Source organism: Scomber scombrus, chromosome 17 (genome assembly GCF_963691925.1).
Source record: "Scomber scombrus chromosome 17, fScoSco1.1, whole genome shotgun sequence".
NCBI lineage: Eukaryota > Metazoa > Chordata > Actinopteri > Scombriformes > Scombridae > Scomber > Scomber scombrus.
The window spans coordinates 13,439,509-13,460,508 of NC_084986.1; the positions used below are offsets into that span (position 1 = coordinate 13,439,509).

General features: G+C 39.2%; 1 protein-coding gene across 1 annotated transcript; it reads right to left on the reverse strand.

Moving 5' to 3' along the window:
• Positions 1–1,193: 1,193 nt before the first annotated feature.
• On the reverse strand, positions 1,194–11,471 carry scml4 (Scm polycomb group protein like 4). Its single transcript, XM_062437396.1, has 6 exons — positions 11,315–11,471; positions 10,187–10,389; positions 8,666–8,795; positions 6,117–6,332; positions 3,444–3,589; positions 1,194–3,186 (listed from the first exon to the last, which is right to left on the reverse strand). The coding sequence occupies exons 2-6, from the start codon at positions 10,382–10,384 to the stop codon at positions 3,061–3,063; spliced, it is 816 nt and encodes a 271-aa protein (XP_062293380.1). The 5' UTR covers positions 10,385–10,389; positions 11,315–11,471; the 3' UTR covers positions 1,194–3,060.
• Positions 11,472–21,000: the final 9,529 nt, after the last annotated feature.

A 21,000-nucleotide genomic window follows, 5' to 3' on the forward strand; every position in this document is an offset into this window, starting at 1 on the left:
CCCTAGGAAGGCGAAGTCATGGCCCGGTCATACTCTGCCTAGGATTGGACAGTACCCGTTGGCTTCGTGGGTCGGGTTGGTTAGATTTAAGCATGAGAAGTTGGATTGGTTAGGATTAGGGTAAGAATATCAGGGTAAGCCAATTAGATCCAGAGTAGGGCGGGTTATGACTTCGCCATCCTAGGGGGAAAAAATACATACAGGAAGTGAATTATTGTACTCACGCGAGATTACAGTGACAACGAACCAATTTTTACTTAACCACTTAGGACCATAGACATTATGCTTAGGACTGCTGCTCCTTCTACTACTAATTGTTATACTGCCCGTCATATTGCACAACTGCCTAATACTAGAGTCCTTGTATAAACAAACCGGGATAATAAAAAAAGCCAATACATTATCATGACTATAGGATACTGAAGAAATTACTGAGCTTTGAGAATTTTAGATTATACTCTAATGTGTGCCTTGTCCCTAAAATGTTGAACAGTTTGGCCCCTCCTCTATTATTTCCCTTTGTTTATTTTTGTTTATTTGAGTTCAGTGTACTCAAGAACATTCTCTTGAAGAGCTTGTTATATTCCATTTTGTTGCACGGCTTTCGTTGCACGACATTCGTGCAGTCAGCAGTCTCTATGAAAGCCACAACTACATGGAACGCCCTACCTGTCAACATGAAGAGCTGCAGCTCCATCAGTACTTTTAAAACCGAATTAAAAGTCTGCTGAAAGCTACTCAACCTTGTAACTACTGACTATGTTTTATAGCCTACACAAAAAGCCTAATCTTGCTTTTAGTTTGTCAAGCAAACAATTGTCATTTGTAGTTGACACTGTGTTTGCATGTCATGTGCTTCTGTGGGTAACTTGTATTATGTGTCCTGTGTGTTTGTGTGTTTTTGCTTTACACTGTTTTGTTATCATTGTCACCTTTTCACTTTGATTATACAAAATCTGATGTAGGATTGCAGAGTTCATTAAATAAGCAAGTTTATTATGTCTGAGGAAAAGTGTGCTTTAAAAGCACAAAGAAGAAGGGTAAAAAATAATCAAACTTGATTTCATATGGGTCACAGGATTGGTCATATCTGCAGGGGAAAAAATGGAAATATCTATAGTATAGAGTTTAGAGACTGTTGACTCCTTCACATCATTGAAATCAAGTTATACTGGAAGCGGTAAACTGGAAAATAAAATGCAAAAGTTTAATGCAGCCCATACCTCAGTAGGGCTTGAGACAGTCATGATATACAGAATTCATACATACATACATGCTGTACTTCACACAAGCCTGTGGCACACAGACTTAACAAATAAGCAAAAGACATAGAACACAAAAATACAATATCAGTAAAAGTTAAAATGAGTAACAATGAATGTACAGTAAGTAAAAAAGCGTTTTTAACCACCAATTGAACAGTTGTTTGATTAAGTTAGCCATATACAGCAGTATTTGAACATTGTTGTGTTGTGCGTACAAGTTGTTTGTACAATGTTATAAGGTAAAACAGCATTAAGTGGCTGCATAGCCTTAATTATGAGAACATTGATGTAAAAAAAAAAATGCTATTTTATAATGTTTAAGACATTTCAGTCAATAGTTTGTCACTGTCACAGTCACCATTGGAGATGAAATGTTGCTTTATCATATGGCAGGGGAAAAAACGAATGAGAAGAGTTCATATTCAAAATGACTAGAGGTAAACCATGAGAATAAAAACTGTACTGCAAACTGTAGCATTTTATGGAAGTCACACAGAGTTATTGATGAAGTGTATGGGAGAGGGATTAAAGTGTTGAGATTGTAGTGGCAGTAAAGGTTGAGCACCAAGGTGTATGAGTTTGCTACAAGCTGCTTTCTCTCACAACATTTTGCAACCCCAAGTGAATAAAAAATCTTTACTGGCAAAGTTGCAAAGTGGCCTGCTATTCAGTATTCATTTCAAACAACATGGTATACAATTCATGAGTTCATGTTTATGTCTCCTTTCCTTCCTGTATGAGTGCTGGTGGTTTGATCTCGCATTGATGAGATAACATATAACTTCACTGTTGCGTTGTGCTGTGGTCTGTGGTAAAAATGTTCATGGTATCATGTTGTGTTGTTCCACCTTTCTCGGATGTGACATATCGCTTGTCTCTGATCCAGTTTCATATGTTTCAGTATTACATTTTTACATCAAAATGAAAAAAATATGGATTAGAACCAAGTGAAATGCTGAAGTATGGGTCGGGATTTTGAACTATTCTAAGAGTAATTCAGGTGCAACCAGCTTGATGTTGAATGGATAGATCGAAACATAAAAAGCCTTTGCTTTTCCAATTATTGCATCTTTTTGTGGCTCACAAAGACTGGATAGTTGTGTTCTACAGTGACACATGAGCAGCACAGTTTTTGGTTTCAGGTGGGAAGGGTTGAATTAGACTGATAAACAAAATTTCAAAAGACTTTGAAAGATTTCAATATGTGCCAAAGAGTTTGACAGGTCAGTTATCACGATACCTGGATCAACTTTAACATCAGTTTACAACATAATTAATTTCAAACAAAATGTCTTTGAAGTTTAAATACGATACTGAGGTATAGCACCATTTGAGTTTGATGAGCTTCATGTCTCCTTATGTCTCATGGTTTAAGATCTGCCCAAATTCTCACTGCTGGATGTCTCTTATGCAGCTAAAAGTGAGATAAAGCAAGTTATGAGCAGACTGGACATTCTGACAGGTCACGTTCCATCATACAGTAGCTGCCATCTTTGTGGAATTGAACTATTTACAATCTAAAACCTTTCAGAATCCCAGTAAACAAAGATGGAAATGAAATACTTGCTTGTGGCTGTAAATAGTCTTAATATATACAGTCAGCATGTCCAATTGGTCAACAAAATGTTGTTGTAGATGCAGTAAAAGCTGTCAAGTACGCAATCTGGATCCCAAGGTGTTCATGATCTATTGCTGAGAACCAAACAGTTTGAGAGATTCAGCACCTGTACAGTTTTAGTGAAAGTTAACCAGGTGATGAAGGGTTCGGCTTCCCTGACCCCCTCCCCGATGCAAATCACAACCGATTCTGTTTAAGCCTGTCGATATGGTAACAGAGTTTGAGTGCAGGGCCGAGCTTTAGTCCCAGATACTTCATCATCATCTCACTTTTCAACAAGAGCAGAGCGTCTCCGTCTATCTCCTGAAACACAACACAAAGCTGCTTTACAAACAGAACCAACACTTATGTCACCTGTAAAATTCTAATTTAACTTCACATCTGATTTGTATTCAGGACCATAGGGAACTAGGTGATGGATAAATAGAGCTACAGTTGTCTCAGTAATGTTTCCTGCCTAATGCTCCAATGAATGCTGGAATATAAAACTCTGCTCCAGTACATCTAGTATGTCAGCATAAACTCAACATGACCTAAGATATTATATCGTCTGGACTCACATGTTTCCTGAAGGCTTCAGCATGAGGTCCCAAGGCTTGAGGGTCAGCATCTTTGATGAACCACACGACCTCCTCCACACCCCAGCTGGACGGGTCCTTACCAGCAGGACGCTTGCAGTCTCCAGCATCTGGCATCGGGCTGTAAGCTTTATAGCACATGGCGACAGGCAGAGCAAATATTTAATGCTCAAATGTGATACAGCAGCTAAAAAATAAACAAACCCTGAATTAATAAACAAAACACTGACAGTCTCCTAATGTCACATGACACAACCTCAGTTCCACTGCAGTCCCTTTTGTATGGGAATAATAGGAATCAGTACATTCACAGCTGTTTCAGAGACTGTTAGCTAATTTCATAACTGTTAGATCTGTTTGAGGTTCATTTTAAGTTGAAGCAATATTATATACAAATATTCTTAGTAGGCTCTCCACTTCACAATTACAAAACTCTCCAAAATTATTATGCTTTTCAAGGACGATGAAGAGGTCAAGAGTGTATTGATTTTTTTTTGGAGTGTCACAGGTTAAAAATTCTGCACACCCACACATGAACCTGACTGATTGGATTTCTGCTCAGGTTGACATCGGGCAGAGCTACGATGGAAATGACATGAGGTCACCAATCTCAACATACCAATAAGAATGATGAAGTTTAAGTGAACAACTAGAGAGAGAAATAGATGTATGTAAATCAAGAACATTTGGCACACACCTCCACTGTCCTAAAAGGCCTACACAGTCAGACAAGTCAACAAGTCAGACCACCTATGTGGGTGGATGTGTAGGGCCATTAAAAATGTTCAAATAGGGACGTATGATATTGGATTTGTTTTCGACGATATGCCAGCATTTTATATTAACTCATTTTGGCCGAATTGAAGATGGCAATACCGATATATGCACATATTTCTTTCCACATGGCTGAAGAGACTATTATGCATGCAATCATAGATTGTACTAATTATGATCAAGAAAGACAATAAATGAAGAACTTAGAAAGACTGCAGTTCGGGAGCTCTGCATTAAAACTTTAATGAACCTGCCAAATGGGTTGAGCAGTAGTTTTTTCTTAGAGTTTATTAGACAGGATTAATGGGTATAGTTTAATCTCTGGTCCACACTCCAAAGCAGAAGGTGGCAGTAATGCACCTAATACGCTGGTTGCCAACTACTGTTATAAATCAAAAATAATAATACGTTTTTTCAAACAGAGGGGTTTCCTATCTGCAAAGTATCTCTAAAGTGTTAAGAGACAGTGGGTCTGTCAGGCAGTTGAGTGAAGTGGAGCCTGCTGAGGAAGCACAGGGACTGTCACGGTGAAACTTTCAGTGGAGGGAAGCACAGCCAGGTGGCGGAGGAGGAGGCAACGAAGTGGCTTGTCATATCGGCAGAAATGTTCATTTGGGGCCGATGCTGATATTTCAATTTAAAGCCTGTATCAGTCAATACTGATTATGTGCCAATATTATCGTGCATCCCTACTTTCTAACAAAGCAATTAAAATATACATTTAAAGAAACACTGCATGGATAAATACATGTAAACTTGTTCATGTGTGCACACCATGGACCTGATTTACTAGGACCCCAAATAAAGGGTACTAACAGATTGTACGTTTGGTTAGCATGTGTTTTGCTGGTGATCTTCTAAGAATAACTGCACAAATGACAACAGGTGGAGACAGCAGAATTTAAATGAGGATTTTAGGTGTCTTAATGGAGAGTTTGGACGAGCAGAAAGCCTGCAAGCGCAAAATGAAATTTGATTCTGTGAAATTAGAGGTTCTATTGGAAGAGGCTAACAAACAAATTGAGTTATGGCAAAAAAAATATTACCAGAAAAAAAACGCTGCATGGGAGAGTATTTGTGACAAAATCAGTGCTGTTAGTAAAACCAAAAATATTCCACTCCAAAAATATTAACATGGGTGGAAAAAGTCTGCTTCTCAGCATATTCTGTCATTAACAGCAGTCATCTGTCTGCAGCCAGTTAATACCTGCTCTTCAAACGTATTATTTATAGACGCAGTTACCATCAGAAAAATTACCTTCGAGTTTGGTAAATCGCATTGGTGTGCTAAATTAACATATTTGCATTTTCTCCCTGTATTTTGCATATTCATTATGGCAATCGCGCTAAATGGACAGCGCGTATTATCTTGCACATTTGAAAGACGCAAGCCTTAGTGCGCAACGTTAGTAGATCAGCTTGCACATTTTTTTGCAGGTGATGTCAAGTTTGCACACATTTTTACACATGCAAACCTTTAGTATATCAGGCTCCATGTGTGCACTTGTAATGTTAGCTAAAGCAGTGGTTCCCAACTTTGTTCTATTAGCTGTTTAACTTTAACTGTGTAAATATCTAATGCAACACTAGGCTATTTAGCTGGCATACTAGCTTAGCAGAGAGTGAGAGCTCTGTGAATGTAACTTGTGCTCATGTCTACTCTTATCTTCATTAGAAATGTATATATTAAATAACAATATGAAATTTAAAAATAACAATTACATTAGTTTTCTTCACAGACATTAATGAGATACAATCCAATTAAATCAAGAGTGCCTCAAGACCCCACAGGAAGCTGTGGTGACCTCTAGTGGGGGTCGGGACACTCAGATTGGGAACCAGCAGGCTAGAAGACATCTTGACTATAAAACGCAGCCTCACCATTCCTGTTTCCCTCCTGGAAGCTTGCTGGACTTGATGCTTGTCTGCACAAGCCCACCGGTGTAGTACAACCGTTGCTTCTGCGGTAACCATATGAGGGCTTTGGTGGGTACTGTGATGTCATGACATTGAAGGCGGAGTCACTGGGGTCAACAGCATAACGCTTGGTGTCCCCCGGCGGGTCACATAAGAAGTCGTCAGGCATTGACGTTTCTGCTGTAAGAGGAATGACAAGAGGTGAAATTGTTGGAGCCAAAGTCATCTTTAACATATTGTGTATAAACACAATATATGGGTCAATGACGTATAAGGATTTTAAACAACTCAATTTTAAATAATAAAAACAAGCATATCTAATGCAGTAGTTCAAACATTCAGAATGTTGTGTACCTGACAATTCATATTACAATTTGAAAGTGATTTTAATGGTGGTTTTTCAAGATTAATTGGCACTGGCCTTAAAAAAAAGTAATTTGGTGCGACCATGACTCATCTTGAAATGTCTTATATAAATAAAAGACCATCATTTACAAAGATTTTTTTTTAAAAATGCAAATACTTTGTTTCCAAACACTTTATATTACTGAAAACTTGTAAAAAAAGATGTGAAGCGTGTTAAGTAAATTAATTTATTTCAAGATGAATCATGGTCGCACCACATGACTTTTTGTATGGCCAGTGCCAATTATTCTTGAAAAAAACCATTAAAATCACTTAATTTCAAATGTATAATATGGATCTTCAGGTACACAACATTCTGAATGTTTGAACTACTGCATTAGATATGCTTGTTTTTATTATTCTACAATTGAGTTGTTCTAAATCCTTATACGTCATTGACCCATATACACTGAGTTTAAACCACATCATAAGCCTCAGCCCCTAACTGTCTGTAACTGTGTGTATGTGAATCGGCTGAACGGTAGTCAGTGAATCCTCTCACTCTGCTCCCTTTGTGCCAACAGTTTTTCAGCTTGTCAATAATGTAGATGCCTGCTGGTTACGCCCAAGCTGGGCAGTTATGGATTCACCTAATGACAGATTTATTAGATGGAAATATTCAACTGAGATGATTCTGAATTACCTCTACATTGTGCTCACACAAAGGTCAAACACATTTTATTGTATTCTGAAAAAATCAATTATGTGATAAGATCTGGACACGTGAGTTTGGAGGCTTTGCACTCATACACGCACACGCGTGCGTGCCCACTGCCCGCACACACACACATACACACAGAGTACAGAGGAGACTTCATATTTTACAATAATTACTGCTTTACAGTAACAATTAACATACAGATTGTCTTTTTGTCTATTTTAAGACAAACACTACATCAATATCATTCTAAGAGGGAATAAAGCCAGCTCAAATGCAGTAGCTGTTTTTCTTAGATCTTAAACATAAAAAAAAACCTCAGTGAACCATGATAATAATTAGTCAAGACAAATGAATACATTTTGCTTTTGATCAATTATGAAAATAATAAACATATAATAATAAGATCAGTGTCTGCAAGGGGATGTACACTGCTTAGACAGTATCCCAAATAATATCCATAAAATGCCGAGACTATTTTTAAAATGCATCTCTATTTCACCAGAGAAATAATTTACATATCTGTCTGGGTGGCACCACAGGGAGCAAACTGGTGTGTGTGTATGTGCCTTGCCTCTCTACTGTATGTCTACAGTGTGACATCAAACACTTCTCATGATTTGGAAAGAACAAAGAGCAAAGCATTGGTCCTTGGCACATGAGATTCCCATTCACTCTTTAAATACACTAAAGGCAATCTTTAAATATTTGCTTATTCTGAGCAGGACAGACTGGGGTGGGGGGTGGGTGGGAATAAAAAGAGAGTTAAACAGAAAGGGCGGCTGTATGAAATGCATTTTCTTTTGTGAGAGAATTAAAAATGTCTGATCCTCTCCAGAGCCTCAGCAGGAATGGAAAGCAAAAAGATAGAGAGAATAGAAAAGATGATATTTTTGGGTTATTTGTATTCCTCATTTTAAAGCCTGTAAACATAAATTCCCATAGACACTTGTACTGTTTGTGATTCAACATGCATAAATGCACAATTCTAACATTTGACATCTTAAAGAATATCTCTTCACAGAGAACAACTCATCTGTGTATTTAGAGAACAAAGATGAAATGCAGCACACTTGTGAAGACATACACTTGTATTTTGGTACCAAATTCATGTCAAAGGCAGAGCAGGTTAAAAAAGATAAGATACAAGAGCAAGAGAGGAAGGAAAGGTACGTTTCATACCACAAAGTCGCACCACTAAGTGAATGTCTAACAAGTATAAATATATCAGGGCCATCTTCATCGAAAGGGTTAGGGTTAGGCATCCTCTCCCTCCATCACTCAATGCCTAAAAATCATTAAATATTGTTACTTGAATAATCTTTCTTATCATTAAATAAGCAGATAAGGATTTCACTCTGTCCCATTGCCATTTAGGATCATGTTACCAGACAGAAAAGCCTAACAGGGTTAAGGCTTTGTGGTGTGTATGTGCGTACTGTTGTGTTACCTGTAAGGACTTGTGGTGTGGCAGAGTGGGGGACGATTGCAGCATCCTGTGGGATGGAGCCCATTTCAGGCTCTGGTGTGCTGCTTGGAGGAGAGTTGGCCAGTGGAGACATCACCATCCTGGGCTTCAGCTACACACACACATAAAAACATATCAGTTATTTCAATCCTGACTATACAGGAGAAATGAAATTGAATAGATTGATTGATAGATTGATTTTAAAATGATAATACCTCTGAATGCAATAAATGCAAGACCATTTTGAATGCAGAACTTGTACTTGTAATTGTAAAATAGCTTCTTTTCCTTAAAGTAACATCTTTACCACTTATGGGGCAAAAAATGTCATGTTTGGTCAGTCGGTGGCACCAGAGCATGCTATGTTAGCATGTATACTGGAGACTAATTGGTCATTAGCTTTAGAAATATCCTGTCCTCCACTGAAACTTTTAGAGAGGTGGATACTTTGACTTAATTATGGCATGAAAGGTCATTATGCATGTAAAAATATATATAATTAAAGGTGCCCTATAAAGTTGTCACCACTAGTGGTGATATGGAGCAATGTTTTGATGAGTGGGCCACCATTTTGTTTGTACCTTGTGATTTACTAACACGGGCACGAAAACACACAACAACATATAGATGCAACCTGTGGACTGTTTTACATCATTACACTGATGCAATTACCATTCCACTACTGCCACAGTAGGCAGCAGTAGTGTGCTAACAAACCTCGTTATGTCGTAGAAAAAGAAAACAAAAAGGAGGCTTCTTGCTGGCGTAAAAATTAATTTAGACAATGTAAGTTTTAAAATATGAATAAGGCGGCTTTGCAAATGTTTTGTAAGAATTGTAACACTTTTAACATGTTTGTTCAGGATCAAGGATACACATGTATATATACTGTGGTGGGAAACAATTCATTTAAACATATTATTTGTTAAAGGGGACACATCATATCAAAAATTTGAAGTGAGCATATAAAAATGCAGCATTTAGGTCAAAAGCCCAGGCTCCAGCGCACTCTGAATGCGCCGCTCCTCACGATGACATCAGATTGTATGCACATGCCCACAAACAGCTGTCCGTTGGTAGTCTTTGTTGCTATGGTTATTGCTAAGTTGTTCCACGGGCTATTCGCATTTTTTACTTCAAGTAAAGAATGGAAGGGGAAATCTGACTACTATTGTTTGTTTACGTAGGCTCTGGAACTAGCAAAAGTCTGCCCATGGGCTTACAGGAGCTAACCAATCAGAACAGAGTAGATTGAAGCATAACTGAGGGAATGCACAAGGGCCAGTATCACATAAAGTCCTTTGTTTTTTTAACTCTTAATCATGCGAAGATATTCCACTAAAGTCCAGAATAAAAATATAGGCCTGGAAATGTGCATTATATGTCCTCTTCAGAAGGAAATTTTCATTGGGTACCTTTAAAATGTAGCACTTTGTAGCTCAACTAGTAATCAAAATGTGCGGTTTAATTTTAAGAATCACCATAAAATGATGACTGACTGACCTTAAAGCCAGGTTTCCTGCCTCTCTTCTTGGGGACCTTGAGAGACGACAGAGGCTCAACGTAGTGGCTCTGAAACTCCAACTTACGGATAGGAGGCCGTCCTCTCTTCCTGCCAGGTACCTTTCCCTGGGGCCCTGCTATGAACTGGGGGCCAAGAGCGGGAGTCTGCATCTCTGAGCCAGCGGATAGGGTACTCATCAGACCTGAGAGAGAGACGGAGAGAGATTATTGAATGCAATTTCAAAGTAACAGGAAGTGGGGGTTTAAAATGCACCGCTGCCTCAGTTCCAAACTGGAACGGAAACTCACGTCTGAGACTACTACCTCCACACTTACGCACTCACACACACTGAAACGGAGAAGCTATAGGAAATAGTAGAAACAAAGCCACATAATGCTTTGTACTTCACTATACCCCTCCCCCTCTCCAGCTGCAAAGATTGCAATAAATATCATTACTGCAGAGAGAGAGAGAGAGAGAGAGAGACAAAGCCACAGCCACACACACACACACACACACACACACACACACACACACACACACACACACACACACACACACACACACACAGAGGAAGTCAGAGCAAAGCACATATACCCACACAATCAAACAATCAATCAAGCGAGCACACACACACAGATACACACACACAGTACCTTCCCATTCACTTGAAAGAGAAAGTGTGTCCAAACTGTTGGTCTTGATGTTGGTACCATTCATCCACATGACCATTACTCTCACAATACATCCCTCTCTAAATCCATCATTTAATTCATACAGCACAAGCTCTTACCTGACATGGCCTTTGAATCTGAAGTGAAGTCACTCTGTGATGATACACTGTGCATTTACAGAGGCTGGTGTTCTACTATTTATTTAGTCACATACCTATTATTCTTTTATACCTGGTAGCTAAATAACACACCAACATTGACTTCAGTACATACGGACTGGCAACTGGTAAATAACTAGCTTATTTCTGTGACGACAAACACTGTCAATGCAGGAAGAATGAATAGAAACAGGAACAGAAACAGACAGAGCACGTGAATATGCATGACGCCTTCCATCCTCTTCCTCTCAGACAGAACAAGCTTCACAAAATGATCTTCATGAGTATTGCCTACCATGTGTTCAGCCGTCTCTCTGCGTGATGCTTCACCCCAGCAGCAGGTTTCCAAATAATCCCCTGATGGATCTGCTTTCTGAGTCTCCAACAATCTGCCTCCACTGTCAAGACACCGGCAACTGTGCGTGCCCCTCTCTCTCTCTCTCTCTCTCTCTCTCTCTCTCTCTCTCTCTCTCTCTCTCTCTCTCTCTCTCTCTCTCTCTCTCTCTCTCTCTCTCTCTCTCTCTCTCTCTCTCTCTCTCTGACCACCTTCCTCCGAACCGACCCTGCTCCCTCCTCCTCCTCCCTCTCCCTTCCCTTCTACCCTAACCCCCTTCCTCTGTGTCCCCTTTCAGTCGTCATAGCAACCCGCCTCTAACATCCCGCGGCAGCCGGCAGACGTGCTGTGCTCAAAGAGATGTGTGTGTGTGTGTGTGTGTGTGTGTGTGTGTGTGTGTGTGTGTGTGTGTGTGTGTGTGTGTGTGTGTGTGTGTGTGTGTGTGTAATGTAATTACAGTTGCCGCAGCTCAGGGTTTTTCTTTTCTGTCTTCAAAAAAAGCTTAGAGCGGGTGACAAGGGATTCAAGCTGAGCAGTGTTTTGTGCTACAACCGTTCGGGGTTATAAACTGTAATCTGTACTCAAATTATTTCTGAAAAAGGTGGCAGAAAATAAAAATTAAGAATTCAAAATTTCAATATCCAGTCCAGGAATTGTACAAACATCCCCAAATTAAGATTTATATTTTTTAATTATTCTTAAATGTGTTACCTTTTCATATTTGAGATCAATTTTCTTGTAATATCAAAAGGTTTTTAGAAGAGAAGTCTTTCAGGATTACTCTACTGCTTTTGTTGGTGGTAAAAGATCACACTGCTGTCAAGGATCAATCTCTACCTTTTATTTATGGGCTTCCTCTGCCTTTGTGTCAGCTCATGTATGCAGCATTTGTTTTATCTATTATAATAAAAAAAAAACACATGGAAAGAAAAAAGACCAGCTACAGGCAAGGTTCTGTGTGTTTAGCCGCTGAGGTGCAGGTATTAAAAGAAAAAAACTGGCTCCAGAGTGCTTATTTGCTCTCATGGGCTACAAGTGCAGAGGTACTACAACTCAGGCTTTACCCTCTCACCACCACATATCGATTAACTACGCTCAGGTTGCTGCGCCGAGTCCTGTTCGCGATCAAAGAAATTGGTGGGTTTTAACACTCAATCAAAATCAGGTTATCCTTTCAAAGGGAGGCTCAAACGCCGGCGTACCCTCGCACGCACGCACAGCCGCTGCCAGCGTGTAAAGAGATTTGTCAAGAGTGGGCTGTAAAGAGATCACTCACATGCTGTTTTAACACTGAGTGTGACAGGCCAGAGGAATCGCAGTGTTTCATTACTCAAAGCTCATACACAGTAATTACAAAAAGGGACAGTAAACAGCAAGGTCAGGACAATAAGGTTATGATAGTGAGCACTGGTGAACACACTTAATATCCACTGACCACGATGTGTGTGTGTGTGTGTGTGTGTGTGTGTGTGTGTGTGTGTATGTGTGTGTGTGTGTGTGTGTGTGTGTGTGTGTGTGTGTGTGTGTGTGTGTGTGTGTGTGTGTGTGTGTGTGTGGAGAAACAGACTCATAAATCATAAAAGTAATTACACAGTAAGATTAATCCTGATGTCCGTCCTCAGCCAGTCCTGTCCCATTACGGTGCATCACATTACAGACAGATAATCATCTTTTACTTTAAAAAGAATTGAACATGAGAGGGGGGGGGGGGGCGGCATTAACACTGACTGACATTATGAGACAACACTATTCTTTTGTAGGAGAAGGGAAGATTTGCACCACTGCACCGCACCCTAACACAGTACATGTGGGACCGCAGCCTAATTTTTTGTATGCCTAATTAACAATTAAGGATCAGTGAACCCCTGCGCCCCATTTTATTTACCCGCTTACAGATATTGTCTTCGTTTGGAAGCTGAGTGTTAGAGAAAGTCATTTGAGAGCTGTTGGAGCCCACTGTTATGGTCACAGTGATGCAGCAATGATCAGCAATGATTAGCATAACTTAATCACTAGCTTCAGGCGATGGAGATTTGTATCTGTTTTCACTTATGCAGAGGGGAACTGCAGTGAAGTGAGTAATGCTAATGCCTCACTAAAACTGCACACCTACACACACATAAAAACACACATACGTCTACACGCACACACACGCACACAGACATACACACACTAGTCTGTTCTGAAACCAGGTATGGGCATATAGTTTCTAGTGAAAATGCAATTATTTTCACTGAGAAAAGCAGATTCTGAGACGTGTGCGTGCGTGCGTGTGTGTGTGTGTGTATTCTCTAATCAATGTAACAATGTAAAAAAAAACCAACTCTGAATTTATTTACAGCTCAGGCAGGGCGTCACCATGGTAACAGACAGTGAAATCGGATCCCGCGCCAGAGTCATGTGATAAGGTGGGAATAAATAAAACGCATAAACAACAATGTGTGTATTAAATAGACACTCGCATACTCCATCTGACGCACGCACACACACAGGCACACACACACATACACACACACACACACACACACACACACACACACACACACACACACACACACACACACACACACACACAAAGTGCCCCTCCTTATCTCCACTGAGCCCCTTCATAACATGACACACTCCAGGAGAAGGTGAAGAGTATTGCTCTCTACATCAGCTACGGGTCAGGGGGAAAAACGAGAGTAAATTTCACAGCCAGGAATACACAAATCTCTCTCTCTCTCTCTCTCTCTCTCTCTCTCTCTCTCTCTCTCTCTCTCTCTCTCTCTCTCTCTCTCTCTCTCTCTCTCTCTCTCTCTCACTATACACATTTTAAATCGGGCTTCTTCAGTGGCTCTATTTCCCCAAAGGATGTTAAACAGTGGGGGAAAATAATACACCAAAGTACTGCACTTATGTTTAATTTTATGGTATCTGTACTTTCTGTACTTTACTTGTATTTTCTGCTACTTTATACTGCAACTCCCCCTTCATTTCAGGCTGGAAATGCTGTAATTTTAATTTCACTACATTTATCTGAGTGCTGCAGCTTACAATTATGATGTATTACTTTGGATTAAACTACCCTTTTAATTTAATACAATTTTGAATGCATCAGCAATAATGATCCAACAGACATATATCAGTGAAACCATTCTACTCCCATAATATATACTTAATATATAATTTGTGTCTAATATGGTTTTTCCATCTAATTAAAATTCTTAAAATTACATCTACGCCTTCTCCCTCAATGCAAAATCCAGTGCTGCACATATGTCTCCTATTTCTGCACTGTCCATTCTCAGTAGCTCCAAACTAGCTATGATGTCATAAATCATGCTCGCAGGGTACATTACTCAAATTTAGAGTGGGCACAAAAAGAAATGTTCCATTTTCAGCAGATAAATTCAAAAATTGTCATTTTGGGACAAAACTCTGCAAATACATAATTATGCACAGTTAAGCTCAAACATCAAAGTGAAGGGAGAATAAGTAAAATACCTTTTTGAGTAGAGGTAGTCAATATTATGCTGATAATACTTACATACTTAAACTTAAGTGACAATCTGAATGCAGGACTTTCACTTGTAACACTGTTTTATATTGCCTGGTGCAACTTTTACTTAAATAAATGATCTGCAATTCAGCAGATATTTGCATTCTAACAATATCATGTTAAAAATAAAATGCCGGGATTGACCTCTTCTTTTAGAATCAAGTCTTACTCTGTGTGCAGGTGTTAGGGTCCCGATTCTTCAGTCTTTGCCCAACTGGCTCTGACTCTGCATCCAAGTCCACCAGGTGCCAGCAGCCCCGCCCTCGGTCGTCACAACGATCCAAACGTAAACGCAGGCGTACACGTTTGCTGAGGATGCTGGGTAACCAGGCAACAGGCGGAGCGGGAGCCACTTCCAGGTGGGAGACAGGGTTGAAATCCTGCTGCGAAATCTCCTCGTGGCCCGCCAGGTTAAGTTGAGTTACATCACACTTGGGAGACAACAAAAAAAAAACCAAAACATAAAAACAACAATATACTTTGCATACATCTAAATATCTTTATTTAATGTGAAAATCCTGCTGTACAGGTGATTCAAAAGCCTGAAATCTTATTATTATTCAGTGTCTTAACATTAATCAAGTCGTCTACAATTAATTTCAGACCTTTCAACCCAAATTAGTGTGGAAATGGCAAAAAACGGGCAGAGTGAAGGAAGGGGAGAGAAAGAGAGAGAGAGAGAGTGGAAGGAGCATGAAAAGAGAGAAAAATTAGGCAGTTGTGTGATTATTCCAGCGTGTGTTCAGAGGTCAAAGAAATAAACTGGAGGCTAATGGGAGAATATGGCTTTGCTAATGATAAAAGTATTTGACACAATGTGTCTATTGTGTTGCAAAGTGAATGCAATTTGGCCTCCGGGGTGCTGGATTTAGTGATTAACGTTAACTAACTAAGCTTTCAGTCTCTGTTTAGGACGGAACAAAAGCGGGTGAAGAGGGAGGCACTTAAACTTGTTAGAGCTGACGGAAATGTTCACATTATCACCCTATTACCAGATTCTGCAAGCAGATCTTATTTTCTGTTTGATGACTGTTAGGCCTGTGGTAATTACTGTCGAGAGTTAACCATTGACTTTATTTACCACTATCAGACTTAGGCCAAATAATGTAATTTCATGCTTCTTTTTTTTACCTAGTTGAAGGTTAGAGTTTTTGTCACAACACAAGCTCCAAAGCCTCATGGCAAAAAATTGGAATTAGTTTATTTCACAAGTTACCAGTGGATTAAGAGTCCTCCCCAAAATGTTGCTGCCTAGACTTTCCTTTATCATGGGGCAGTGATAATCAACATCACATATCATGTTTATTCAAAATGTAATCAGAAAGTAGAGTAGGGTAGCTTCCTTTAACTAAAAGTGACTTTAAACATTTAGTAGTTTTGTTAGCAGCCATTCTCGCCACCATTCAAGCATATGAAAGATGAAGGAATCACAAGGGTTATTAAATGAGATGGGACATAAATATCTGTACCAAATTTCATGGAAATCCATCCTATATTTGTTGAGAAACTTTACTAAAAAAAAAAGACATATGTGAAGCTAGAGGAAAAGTCAGAGGATCTTTATAGTCAGTAGGATTCATCCTTTGGGCACCATGTGTACAAAATTTCATGCCAATCTTTCCAAGAATTGTTGAGGTATTTCATTCTGGAGCAAAGCGGTGGACTGACCACCAACAGACAGACAGATCAACAGATCATTGCCATCCATAGACCCACGCCTAGCTGGCATGGCTAAAAAATACTAGCCCATAATGAAAAAGGATTTGCTGTTTGAATAACATGCAGATTTACTACATTTGAATAATTCCACAACTAACATTTATCTAAAAACCATACACTACAAATTCATTCCAATGTTTTCGTCTGCTGTGTAAAATGTGTAAATAAATGAAGATCAAAAGAAAAAAAAATCAAAAAAAAAATTAAAGGGGGAGGCAATAAAGGAGCAGTTAAAAACATTTCGAGGCTTGAAGTGTCAGCTTCGATCAGATAAGAGATGAAAAACAAAATCTGCCCTTAACCCCAATATTTCACATTTACCAAAAAATAATCAAAAACATCAAACAGTGATCCTGAAAAAAAACATGAAAGAAAAGGATTCCTCATACTAACACACACTGCTGCTATCTGCAGCACCGCAAAACAACCCAACCAGAATGAAAAAATATAGATTTGATGAAACGGAGTGCAACCTGACCATCATGCACGCACACACACATACACACACAGAGGGAAATATTTGTGCTTTTCTCTGAAGGCTCTTAGGTCCCATGAGAGCAGCAAAGTACTTTATCTTGCCACTCGACCAAAACACTTGTGACTTGGAACCCTGCCAGGAGTGAGTGTAGCTGTCGAAGAGATTTCTTTAACAGAATCAAGTATGCACGCATACACACGCATACACACGCATACACACGCATACACACGCATACACACGCATACACACGCATACACACGCATACACACGCATACACACACATACACACACACACACACACACAGCTGCTCTTCATTCTCATGCCCTGTGAAAGACACATTGTGGTGATGTGATGAAGAAAGCACCTGAGAGAACTGAAAGAAACTCATGGTTGTATTGCTTCTGTTTTTCCACTGATGGTGTGACTTCACTCACCTCATCATTCCACATTCACTATTTTTCAGTTAGACGTAAAGTAAAAGCAGTTGTCCTGAAGAATGCACTTACTGTGATTTAAAACCAGAAAGTGCCCAAATGCACATTCCAAAAAAACACCATATCAGAGTTGTAAGTATTCTTGATTTAACATGAATAATGTATATGACATGAATAATGTGCAAAGTTAATTTTTTGGTCTTAATATCAAACACGCAGCTTAATCATTCATTTACAGACTAAGAGCTTCATTTGAATCCAACTATGGAATATGCAAATGAGGAATGCACATTTTTCAAATCTGGTATACATGATGTATTTCATTTTGGCTGTTTTTTTTCTCAGTTAAGTCCTGAAATGATCACTGTGGACAGTTATATAAGAAGTCTTTTATTTTGGTTTTGGGGATGCATCTAATGATTATTTTCATTATGGATTTGGTCTATAAATGTCAGAAAATCATTTCAGCTCTGTCCAGTTTACACAAAATTAAATTCTTGTATGCAGTCAAATTTGGCACGTACAAAATTTCCTCCTCTTGTGCTTGTCTGACAGAGGACATTTGGGTGTCAAAATGTGCGCATCTTTCACTCAAGCAGCTCTTGAGGATGTTGAGTTTTGCTGCTTTCTCATTGTGAACAATGTCTGCATGATGCCACGCTCGTTTGTTTGGTGTAAAAACCTGCTCGCTTCACTTGCTCACTTAAATGACCAATAATGTGTCACCTTGTAAATGTTCTTGTTAATACCTCTGGAATCCAGTGATCTTCTTCAAAGTGGTGGCAACCTCTTCTTTTTTAGAAAACATCTTCAAAGTTTGCCTTACAAGGGAAAAGAGGCTCAAAACAAACTGAGGAATGTTCCTATGGTTGTGCAATAACAGCAACAACTTTAGGAGACTTTGTTAATCTTGTCTTTCCAAGAATTATAGTGCAGTATATTATTAAGTAGCAGCTAAGAAGAAGTAACTCATTTAATAGACTTCGTTTGACCTCACACTGAAAATTGCAAGTTTAGTACCTTTAAAGTCTCACTTTAACCAATGTGGACATCTGCAGCACCATCTGGGTGCATCAATTGCCATCCAGCAGCTTTGATCCCAGGGTCAAATATATATAAAAAGCAATAAAATGGAGATCAAAAATTCCATTCTGTTATTCTGGAAAAGCCAGCAGAATGTGTGTTCTTGTAGAGAGATGTGTTGTCTCCTGCATGGACGTACCTTTTCTTATTTTTTTGTGTGAAAATGCAGCTGTTCTGCAAAGTGAAAACATTTGTTCAACTTTTGTTTCCTGTGACGATGAATCCACTGAGCTGGCTTCAATACCAGAGGCGAAAACCAATATGTTCCTATAGTGACATAAAAGAAGAGAGAGATGCAGCTGTAATGCACTTTACGATTTGCATCCCCCCCCCCCCCCCCCCCCTCATTCTTTAGTGATACCACACACACACACACACACCACCTGGTTTGAGGAGGGTCAACGGTTAACTGTCAATGTATTCAAATTCAATGCATGAAATTACGACCATGGAAGAGACGAGGTATCAAAGCTGTGCTGTGTTCCCAGTACACTAAAATTAGACCCACAAGGACATACAAGTTCCTTGGCTAATTGTGAGCCAACTTGGCTAATTGTGAGCCAACTGCTATAAAATGTATAAGCAAAGGATTGGTCAGTGGTCTTCAGTCCACTAAAATCAATTTTTTCATGTCATGAGGAAATAATGAATTTGCCCTAATTTATTAATTATGTACCATGACATAAATCACTCCACAGCATCACATTTATAAGTAATATGAATATGGAAATCAAAGAAAAGGTTAAAATAACCTTGTACATCATGTTTTTTTTCTGATATTGCATAGAATATTTAGTACTCTAACAGGGACATACAATTCTCTGAAGTACATTACACATTTTTGTCTCCTGTCTACATTATCCAACCTCTAGGGGAAGTTGAGTGAGTTTATAGTGACCTTGTGGTAGGTTAGATAAAAATATGCAATTAATCATTTCCAATAATAGACTGTACATTTAATCCTATAAAAAATGTAACACGGCTGCAGCCATGACTCATTTTGGTGATAAAGTCAACACGTCTTTTACCTATCTGGGTTGATTCAGTGGCGGGAATCCATTTCTCCACAGCAGGCTGGCTCAGGGCAGACCATGTTCCGGTGCGTGGAGCAACAGAAGCAGCAGGAACTCTCAGGGACTCTGGGCCTGGATCAGTCCGGGTTCCACCCCTGCAGATGCGGCAGGGAAGCGAGCGAGCTCCGCGTGTCTGCTGGATCTCTGACAGGAGTTGTAACGTGCTCAAGGGTGAAAGGTGGGAGGATAACAGTTAGACTGAGTCGTCATCAGGGGACTGGTGGTGGGGATCATTTTCCTATCTGATTTTAAAGCTGCACCTCATTTACCTGCACTAGTCCAGCAGACATAGAGGGAGAGACGGAGTCACGATAAACAACACAGGAGCATTCAAAATGAAGAGATTCAGCCTCCTTTGATTACACAAAAACAGCCCTTCCATAGAGAGGGAGCCTGTTTCTGAGCTGACTCCAAAAAGGAAAAAATAAATAAATGCGTATATAATTCTCCATTCATTGTGTGCCTCCAAGTTAAGTTTTTATCCCATTGGCATCGCTTAAAAGCTATATTACAGATAATTTTGCAATGTCATTTTTTCCTCTGCTTTGTGAAGCACTTTGTAATTGTTTTAATAAGTACTTTATAATTAATCATTCTAATTATAATTTCCATTAGCTTAAAATTACACTCATACATTTAGCCTTTCCTGGAAAGGTATTAAGATATCATCTTGAGAAGCCTGACCCCAAATTTCCAAGATGTACTGAGGGAATTCCCACAGCTGTCTAAATGAGGAAGCTGCTGTGAGGGGTCATGGCTGTTGGGCCTTATACACAGGAATATGCATCTATGGTCCTTTTACAAGACAGGGGCCAACTATTGGTTAATCAGGTTTATATTGTAGTTTAGAATGTGAAATTCACTCAATGACTGTAAACAGCTGACATATATTGAAGCTGGGGAGCCTAGCTTTACTGGTCTTTATCAATATCTGCACATCAGTTGGTCAACACAGACTCATTTAAAATATGAAAAACCCAAACTGTACAATGCATTCAATGTATAATATAAGTGGAATGGACAGAAGCCCCACAAGATGAAGCCCATGGAATGTTATTGTGAGAAATGCATAGAATAATCCTGTATTTACTGTCTGAAATATTTTTGCTAAATTTACATACATTTAATTTAAATGTAATTCTACACTCAGTTACCTTCAGTTCATGGGGTGAAAAAATGAAACTATCTCATTTAAAAGTTTTTATTTGAAATGATTTTAAATACAAATAATATATTTTTCCATTTACAATGACAGTTCCTTTGTAAACAAAAGTGGCAGATAGTCATTGGGTAGTTTGTCCAAACTGAGGCGGCCTGC

What these genes read in the sequence shown, in the direction of transcription:
- scml4 (XM_062437396.1), bottom strand. Translation starts at nt 10,384, where the DNA reads ATGAGTACCCTATCCGCTGGCTCAGAGATGCAGACTCCCGCTCTTGGC. An exon ending in GCAGGAAACCTGGCTTTAAG is followed by an intron (nt 8,796 to 10,186) that starts GTCAGTCAGTCA and finishes GTGTGTGTGTAG; the next exon opens with CTGAAGCCCAGGATGGTGAT. An exon ending in CACACCACAAGTCCTTACAG is followed by an intron (nt 6,333 to 8,665) that starts GTAACACAACAG and finishes TTCCTCTTACAG; the next exon opens with CAGAAACGTCAATGCCTGAC.